Source organism: Monodelphis domestica, chromosome 5 (assembly GCF_027887165.1).
Source record: "Monodelphis domestica isolate mMonDom1 chromosome 5, mMonDom1.pri, whole genome shotgun sequence".
NCBI classification, from domain to species: Eukaryota; Metazoa; Chordata; class Mammalia; order Didelphimorphia; family Didelphidae; genus Monodelphis; species Monodelphis domestica.
In genome coordinates, this window is record NC_077231.1 from 3,475,475 (window position 1) to 3,484,917 (window position 9,443).

Sequence of the window (9,443 nt, forward strand, 5' to 3'; positions counted from 1 at the left end):
ACAGCCCCATTGGGCAGGCCCCTGCCCCTGGCGGGAAGGCTCTTGGTATCAGAGGGCACTGGGAGGGAATGCAGGGATTCAGCATGAGGCCTGAGGAGAGGAAGGAAGTGCTGGAGGGGACCAGGGGTCAGAAGGCAGACTTGGAAGCTGAGCAGGAGGCAATAGGGTGCCAGCCACAGGTGTGTGAGGTGACCTCAAGGGGGGCCCAGAAGGGCATTTGGCCTGGAGCAGCCCCTTTTACTGCCATAGACAGGGGGCCTCCCTGGGCAAAGATGCCCAAGCAGAGGTGCCACCCCAGGGCCTGGCCTGGCTCGTGGTGCTCCCAGGTCCGCCCCAGGCCCTTTGCCTGCATCTAAGCCTGGCCACCAACGGGCCACGCAAACATCCTGAGGAAGCAGCTCAGGCTCCAATGCCAGTGCCAAGAAAGCCACTTTATTCTGGGGTTAGAGCAGAGCTCCCCAGGCAGCAGCTGTCATCCCACTCAACCCCTCGTAGGCAAATGGTCTGAAGGAAGGTGACAGCCATGGGCCGGGTCGCTCAGCTGGGAAGACCCTTGTTCGGGGCAGCCCTGCTCGCGTGAGGAAACAGGCCAGGAGGAAGGAAGGGACTTGATTAAGGTCGCAAAGTTGGCAAGGGATCCAGACCCAGAACTTCGGCCTCCAGATCCCTGCCTTTCCTGTAGAGGCCAGACCGGAGAAAAGCTCCCAGCAATACTGGGGCTCTCCCCTGGCTGGGGCCCTTCGGCACAGATCGCACAGCATCCCCTTGCCCGCCGGGAGGCCCCCTTTGTCTTGGCCCAGAGCCACAAAATAGGGAGCAGAGGGGTCTTCTCATTTCCCAGCAAGGTGCAGCAGGGGCTGAGGGGGCTCCTGGAGGAGTAGAGGCCAGCAGCCTGGGCCCTCCAGCACCCCCGCCTGTCCGTCCTAGGGGGTGCCACAGGTACACCCTCTGACCATCATTAGTTGCTGGTCCACCAAGAGAGAAGCCCCAAGCCTGGTTCACTGATGGATCCCTGTCAGGAAGGAAAAACAGGGACGCTGAGCCTCAATTCTGCAGTTTGCCCCAACCCGTTCCGAGGAATGGGCCCTCTTCATGAAGCCCCTCCTGGCAAACCAGGCCTCCCTCCAGCTGGCCCTGGGGCCTGGGGAGGTCGAGCTCTGGGCTGTCCGTGGTCAGCTGGGGCCGGTTCCATGGCGCCAAGGACCAAACCAGGCTGGGCAGACCTGAGGGAGGCGCATGACTGGGTCATCAGGGTCCTTTTGAGGGAGGCAGAACACCAGGGCTCTTACGGTGGCCCTCCTTCCTCTAAATCTGGAGCAGATGCTGCCCTCCTCTACAGCCACCAAGCTGTGGCCATCAGTCCGGGCTGCCACCTCCATACCAAGCCAGGGATCCAGTCAGGCCCCGGGAGAACATGATCAGAATACCAGGCTAGGCCCTTTTCACCCATGTGAACGAGCTTGGCTCCACCATGTTGGAGAGGAAGACAAGCCAACACCATTCTTTCCTGGACCTAATGGCCTCGGGGAATAACCACCTCCTCTCAGAAGGCTTTCCTGGTGTTTGGACAAGTCCAATCCCCAACTGGCTGCCCCCTCCTCTTTCCCCTCCCACCCCCTCAGCCCCATGAGTTGAAGCCTGGGGTCCGCCACCCCCACTCTTACCACTAGGGTATAAGGGGCCTCTTTTTTGGGAGCCTCATCACTGGATGTGGAAGCCTCAGCAGAACTAGGCCCAGTTGGGGATGTGTCAACAAAGCTCTCATCCACAACACGGAATCGGATCTCCTCCCCAGTGTCCATGTATAGGTCGTGGGCTCCTTCTTCCGTCTCATATTCCCAAACCCACACTTGCTCAGCCTCATCGCTGATCAGGTTCAAAGGTTAAGGTGCTCAACCAACAGGAAGGGGCCCACCTCTTCCCAAGGCCTGAGCCCAGAGCCAGTGCCCAGGTTCAAGGATAACGAAGGGCAAAGTCCTATGCTCAAACATAAAAGGGCAGCTCTTGGGAGTCCCCTCCATCCACACCCCTCACTTTAGAGGAGAGTTAACAGCCATCCAATGTCACCAGGCTCACAATTAGTGGCAGAACAGGGTGTTCCACCCCTGCTTCTTGTGCCCAGCATACACAAGTTTCCTGTTTCCCCTCTGCCTCCTGCCATCCAGCTCATCACGGGGCTCTCGGCACCACCATTTCTCCAACCTTTCGCCTTGAGCTACCTCCCCACCAAGAGGGATTGCTTCTGGGGGTCACAGCTGTTGATATTCATTAAAAAAGCAGCTTTGACCTCATAGACCCCTGAAAAGGGGGGGCCCATGAGAACTTCTTGGTCAGCGTGGACAGAGGTGGCCAGTCCCTAGAGCCCAGACTGCGGAGCTGCTCTGTCCCCCTCTGGCCAGCTGCCCAAAGCAAGCAAGCACTTTCTCCCTCGGCTGTGAACAGCTGGAATTTGCCCGCCATCACTGCCTCATTCCCTTCCGAAGCCTGTGGCCGTGCTTCCCCCTAGTGGCAGCCCCACACCCTCATCTAGAATGTTCCCAGACATCAGGAAGGATACAACTTGGCCGGCTGTTGCAAGGACTCTGGGGGGATGAGGATGTCATCAAAGAACCCTAGAGAGACTGGAAGGAGATGGGGGGGGAGCTGGGGTGACCCCGGGGCTCAGCACATCCTCGTGTGCCCCAACCCCTGCCCTGACTCCCCAGATCCACTTCTTTCTCCTTTACTTAAAAAAAATAGATGGGGAAAGGGCAGAGGTGGCTCAGCGGAGGGAGCTCTAGGCCTAAAGGCAGGAGGTCCTGAGCTCACATGTGACCTCAGACCCTTCCTAGCTGTGTGGCGCTGGACAAGTCACTTAACCCCCATGGCCCAGCCGTTATCTTTCTTTTGCCTCGAAGCCAAAAGAAAAGGGAAGTTTGCTGCCTCTGGGTTGTAGCCACTGACCAGTCCAGCCCCAAGAGTTACACAGGCTGAGGCACTTCCTCAGCTCTGGCCAGCTCCCCAGGCACACAGTTTTTCAGGGCCGGCCATGGCCGCCCACCCCAGCTCTTTCCCAGAGGCCCGGGGAGCCGCTCACCATAAACCCCATCGGGGCTGCAGCCTTTGATCACGCCAATGAGGATCTCGTCCAAGAAGGGGTGGAACACCACATAGCGGAAATGGACTGCAAAGACACCAAGTCAGCCTGGCCCCAGGCTCCGCGGGATCCTTCTGTCCCCCCTCCCTGGCCCACATCACAAAGGCCAAGCCAGGCTCTCCACTGGGCCATTAGCTGAGGCTTCCAGCTTCTGGCCCACGTCCTGCAGGAAGGCAGCCCCGAGCACACTAGACCTGCTCAGCGCCAGAAGAGACCTGGGGGCTCCCCAGCACTTGAGGTACCCAAGTAAACAAAGGAGGCCCCTGGAGTCTTGGAGGAGGCTGCCTAGTGAGCCAGACAGGGGCTCTTCACCCTCAACTGCTCGTCCGTCCCAACACCTTCTCACAATCATTTTTGAATGCCCCAAGTGGAAGCTGAGGGTGACAGACACAGCTGAAAAGGGGAGGAACCCCGATCTAGACCCAACCCAAGGCCCGCATACAATAACCCCACAAAGTGACACGAGGCAAATGATTTCATTTTCAGAGCATCTAAAGACAAGTTCTTCCTTTTCCTGAATCAAAATCTCTTTGGATTTGAAATGAGCTCCCTAGAACCTGCCTCTGGTCAGCAGCCACCGGGCCCCAGATGACCTCAAAGAGCCGTTCCCAAGCTGGCTCTGGGGCTTTGGTGGAGGCCTCTACTGGACCTTCCTCCAGGCCCATGTCCATCAGGAAGAGAGGTCAAAAAGAAGTCCTCCTTCTGGAGGGCTGGCCAGTGTGCCGAGGCACAGCTCTGGAGGCCCAGGCCCTGGCGGAATGGCCTTCCCCCTTGTCTGAATTCTGTTCCCTGGAGGGCAAAGGGAGTAAAATGGCTTGAGAAAGGAAGGTGAGAGAAGTCTAGAAAGCTGCACTCTGCAGCCTGCACCCCCAAAAGGTGGAGGAAGGGCGGGGGGCAGGGAGAGACCCCCCTCCTTAAGCAAGAAGCATTTTCTGCTACCATAAGGCAAAGGCCTGGGCTGCTCGGGAGAGAGCATTTATCGCAAGTCCCTCAGCTTCCCCCAGCCTGGAATTCGGAGCCATTCAAGCCTGTCCCGCTGATCCAAGGCCCTTTTCTGGCAGGGAAAGCGGGGGTTGGGGGAGGGGGCCCCAAGCACAGGTTCCATATATGGGACTGTCAGGAACCTTCCAGAAAGGCAGGCACCTGAGGGAGTGAAGGCCCAGTGAGAACGTTTCCTGTTCGTATCACATCGCACGCCCTGCTCAGACCCAAGGAGGCGCTGGGGGAGCAGGGGGTGCCGTGCCTGTCCTCTGACTGGGGCCACTCCGCACCACTGTCCCCTCAGGATAACCGTGGCCCCCAGTGTCTGATGGAGCATCTCCGAAGGGCCAAGCTAGCCCCTTACCCCTGGACTCGGACCCTTGGCTGGCTCGTGCAGAGCCCTCAGGCACGGGCTGCTGAAAATGAACATTCCTCCCCGGTCAGCCTGGCCGGCGCGGCAGAGTGATTCAATGGCCGCTCCAAGGGCTTGTGGGGGGAAGAATGCCCGAGATCCCCCTGCAGAGAGTGACAGCCTGGAAAAGAGAAGAGGAAGCCAGCTCCCTCCGCTCGCGCAGGTGCCAAACAGTGCAGATGTGTCTCCTGGTTCTGCTCATCTTTCTTTACTCAAAGAGAGTGTAGGGCAACCAGGTGCCTCAGTGGACAGAGAGCCAGGCCTGGAGATGGGAGGTCCTGGGTTCAAATCTGCCCTCAGACACTTCCTAGCTGGGTGACCCTGGGCAAGTCACTTAGCTCCAACTGCCTATCCCTTACTGCTCTTCTGCCTTGGAACCCATACACAGGGCCGAGATGGAAGGTGAGGGCTTAAACAAACACAAATAAAAGGAGAGGGTGCATCCCAGAGCACCCTGAACTTGGGGCTGGTCAATAGGCCTGCTTCTGATCATCAGCCTACCTGAGACAGTCCCCAGCACAGGGGTAGTCAAGGATCAGCTGAGGGAAGATGGAGCTTGGCCTCCAAACTGGAGGGAAGTCCTGGGGCCCGTGATGCCAGCCCTTCCTCGAACATCAATGGGTCCAACCTCCCCGTGTGACAGAGGCAGGGACCGAGGCCCCCCGCTACAATGCCTCTGAGCCCCAAGTAGCTCAGCTGTTCAGAACAGGAGGGCAGACGGGGCTCTCTAACCATCACAGGTGACCCAAAGGAGAACGAACCACTTCAGGTCATGTCCCCAGCACAGGCAAAGGCTCGGCGGACGGACCACCTGGCCTCCTTGGCCCCAGCGGGCAGGACAAGACCTCCAGGATCTCTCCCAACTCCCAACTCCAGGGATGCCCACCTTTAGTATGCGATGCGCCATCCCCTGGGAACACGTAGGCATCCTCTAACTTGGTGATGTCATACAGGCAGATGCAAAGCCCGATATTGTACACGACCTGTGGGGAAACGCGGAGTCAGCTGCCCGACGCCATGCTCTGGGGCCTGATGTTCAGGGAGGATTTTGCCTGAGGCCAGTGACTCACCAGGCAGAACACAGGCAGGCAGCGTCCTTGGCACCCCCAAGGACAGCGTGTCAGGGCTGAGGCCGACACCAAAGAGATGCTCATCAAGCACCCTGCGCTGCTCAGGAAGCTGTGGAAGCCAGCATGTTTCTGGCAGCCCTTGGCAGGTTAGACCCCCCCCCAGGCTCTCTGGGCCTCAGTCAGTCCAGCAACAAGCACGTAGGTGCTGGGCCCACACAGCCAGAGCCCCACTAGGAAGCCTGCCCTTCTGGCCCTCCCAGGCCTGAGGAGGGGGCCAGAGGGGGAGCTTAGGGGCCTCAGAGGGCTTGGGGCTTTCCCTGGAAGAGGCTGAGCCATAAAGCACCGATTTACAATGTGCGAGTGGGAGAAGGTTCACAGCAACAATGCAGGCAGCTGGTGGTGTTTCTTAATTGGGCAAGTTGGTGCCTGGAAAGCCGCCTCTGGGCCTCAGTTTCTTCATCCAGAAAATGGGGGAGAAAGACCCTTTGGTCTAGCTCTCAAGCCTCTTAAGGGGAGTATCATCCCCACTTGACAATGGATCAAAGAGGATTTATGAGCACCTGCTCTGTGCCAGGCATGGTGTCCAGCCTCAGGAATACAAAGACAAGAAGAACAGAGTTTGGTGCCAATCACTGCTCTCACTGCTGCACTCACAGCCTCTCCCTGGGCCTCCTGCCTCCAGCTTCCCCTGCCCCACACCACCCAGGTGTCCAAGGTGATTCAGCACAAGCTCAAGCCTGACCACCCTTGGGCTCCCTATAGCCTCCGAGATCAAACAGAAAACCCTTCCTGCCTTCCCCCATCATCTTCCATTTACAGCTTTTGGATCCAGTATGGTGTATGTACTTATATCTAGGCATGTTGTCTCCTCCACTCAAGCAGGAGCCCTGGAAGGTCAGCGATGGGGTCGTGCCCTGTCTGATCCCCAGCACTTAGCACGCTGGGCACTCACCAAGCACTTAACAAAGACTTGCTAAAAGCTGGCCTTGGGCCCTTCCTCCCTGTGACCCTGGGCAAGTCACTTACCGCCATGGCCTAGCCCTTTGCACTCTCCTATCTTGGAACCGATACACAGTATGGATTCTAAGACAGAAGGGAAGGGGTTCAGACCAAATTCAACTAAAATTGTTGCTGCCCTTAGGGGGCTCCCAACCTAGCGGACAGACTGCCTTGAGGAGATGGGGGGGGGGGATAGAGCCACAGCCAGAGGCGCCCCAGTCCGCCCCTTACCTTGTTGGCTAGCTTCTTGTTGAGCTCCTCCGAGATGGACTCATTGAGCTCCCTTTCAAACTGCCACGGGGGGATCCGCACCGTGTCCACCATCTCCACCAGGACAAACATCCTGGAGGCCTGGCTACAATCCCTGAGGGCAGGAGCCAGAAATTAAACTGTGTATGAGCCCACCATAACTGTCCCCCCTCCCTCTCTCTAAGCATCCCAACTCTCCTGAAGCTAGAGACTCGCTGACCAGCCCCATTTCACAGATGAGGAAGGCCTGGGAGGAGGAATAGATCTGCCCAAGGTCTCAGCAACCAGGGGCACTAGGACCCAAGGTCCTGTGGGCTCTGAGAGAATGAGCGCTGCTGGACTACGGCTGAGGCCCTCAAGGGCACTGGATTTGGGAGGAAGCAGCAAAGAATAGGAGGAGGATCCCCAAGGTGAGAAAACCACAAGGCTCGAGAAGCCAGAAAAAGATCTGGGTGTGCGACTGCTTTAACAGATGAGGAAACTGAGACCCAGGCAGGAAGTGATTGGCTCGAGGTCTCACTGTAATAACAGATCATGAGACCCAGGGGGAGTCTGGGGCGAAGGGCTCTAGCCCAATCCCCTCCTCCTCCAGACCCCGGGAAGGTCTAACGGGGGCAAAGTCAGGTCTCTCGGCCGAAGTGCCTCAAGGACCTCCGAGCCTCTCTTTACAGGCAGGGAAACGGGAGCATGGGGCACGTGGGAGGCTTGGGGTTCCGGGGTATCCTACGGATTCGCGGGCCTCGGGGGCCTTGGCTTCCCACACTCACTCTGGGGCAGGGGTCCCCGCGACCACAGCGAACACGCAGGCACGAAGCCGTCATGCGCCCAGACCGGCCTCGGCCACCGCCACCGCCTCCTCCATGCGCCGTCTCCAGGAAACCGTATCACTTCCGGAGAGCGGACAAATCAAAACAACCTTAGCCTCTAGGTCCCGCCCCCTAACTTCCGTTTCCTGTCGTGCCGGCGGTCGGAGAGGGAGACTCCTCCCCTTTCCTCAGAAGCCCCCTTACCATAGGCTTCACCTTCAGACCACGCCTCCAGCTGCCTCCTCCCCTCGAGCCCTGCCCACTGCGCTCAGACTACGCCCCCTTCTTCCTCTCCTCCCTCCGCCTTCCATCACTCAGCTGTGATTAAACTCCCCCCTTAGGGCTGAACCTGTGCGAGTCTTCAGAAGGGAGCCGGTAAGGAAGGGGAGGCTCAAGGGGAGAGTCCCAGGAGGCTAGTCCTTCTGCCCGCTCCTTTTTTTCTTCCCTTTTAAACAATACATGCTCTAGTTGGTTTCCCACAGATTTCCCCCAGCATTCTCTCTCCTAAACAACCATCCCTTAGTACAAACAATTTTTTTTTAAACCCTTACCTTCCGTCTTGGAGTCAATACTGTGTATTGGCTCCAAGGCAGAAGAGTGGTAAGGGCTAGGCAGTGGGGGTCAAGTGACTTGCCCAGGGTCACACAGTTGGGAAGTGTCTGAGGGCACATTTGAACCTAGGACCTCCCGTCTCTAGGCCTGGCTCTCACTACACTGAGCTACCCAGCTGCCCCCTAGTACAAACAATTTTTTAAGCCAGGTCCTGGATTCAAATTTGATATCCTAGCCGTGTGACTTTGGGCAAGTCACTTGACTCCAATTGCCCAGCCCTTACTGCTCTTCTGCCATGGAATGGACACTTGGTATCCATTCTAAAATGCAGTTCAAACTATTTTAACAAAAAAGAGGTGGAAAACCAGCAGAAGTTATCCACATATTTCTCTGTCTCTATCCACCTATGACTCTCTAGTTCTAAAACCCTACCAACCTGCACAGTATTCTCCAGCTGGACTCCCTGGGCACCTCTGCAAAGAAGATGCCTTCTCAGATTTGTTCTTTTGGGGGGAGGGGCAGGACACACCCCCAAGGGGCCAAGAACTGTCCTCTGTGAAAGAGAGAAATATTGAAGGTAATGTAAGGACTGGATGGCAGTGTTATCTCATGGAAAAAGGAGATAGAATTCTGGCTGACAACAGGGGATGGGAATGGGACCTCCAGTTAAGAAAAACAGGAGCTGAGCAGTTGGAGAGCATGTCTTCCTTTTTGAACTGAGAAGCAGAAGGAGCAATTTCCACCGAGCCTATTTAGCTACCAATCCCTCATTTTCAACAGAAAAGATTCAGCCTAATCATCTGTCTCATAGTGATTGAATAGAGATTCTTTCCCTTCAGGGAAGGCAATAGCCTATCCTTCAGAAGATTCCTTAAAAACTATATCTCTGTGCCAAGAAATACCATCATCTTGAACCTACAAAGATATTAAGATCATCTGGGACTTAGTCCCTAGACTTGAGCCTCAAACCCCTGAAGAAAACTATAGGAGATAGTTCAGGATTATACCCAACCCCTTATCTAATAAATAGATATTTTCACTTCACTGAGAACTCAGACATCTTAAATGTACTAGAGGGGGATCACAAATCCCCACAAAGAAGAAAGAGATTGAAGGGGATCTTCTCTTACCCTTCAGTTCTGGTCAGATCTAACCCCATCATCCAGACAGCTCTGCCTGGGGGGAGGGAGAATTGGTGTTCTTCTTTATCTGTTCCCTCTCCCTATCTTGCCTGTCAA

The 9,443-nt window shown here is 56.5% G+C and overlaps 1 protein-coding gene across 2 annotated transcripts; it reads right to left on the reverse strand.

The window, feature by feature from the left end:
- Positions 1-410: 410 nt before the first annotated feature.
- POLR3H (RNA polymerase III subunit H) lies at positions 411-7,782 on the reverse strand. Of its 2 annotated transcripts, XM_001363535.4 has the most exons (7): positions 7,615-7,782; positions 6,830-6,962; positions 5,416-5,512; positions 3,077-3,163; positions 2,558-2,621; positions 1,665-1,866; positions 411-1,012 (listed from the first exon to the last, which is right to left on the reverse strand). In XM_001363535.4, exons 2-7 carry the CDS (start codon positions 6,938-6,940, stop codon positions 959-961), a joined length of 615 nt encoding a protein of 204 aa, XP_001363572.1. In that variant the 5' UTR covers positions 6,941-6,962; positions 7,615-7,782; the 3' UTR covers positions 411-958. The 2 variants fall into 2 exon arrangements, with proteins under 2 accessions (XP_001363572.1, XP_007506129.1); XM_007506067.3 differs by lacking the exon at positions 3,077-3,163 and having other exon boundaries at positions 7,615-7,771.
- Between the last annotated feature and the right edge of the window lie 1,661 nt (positions 7,783-9,443).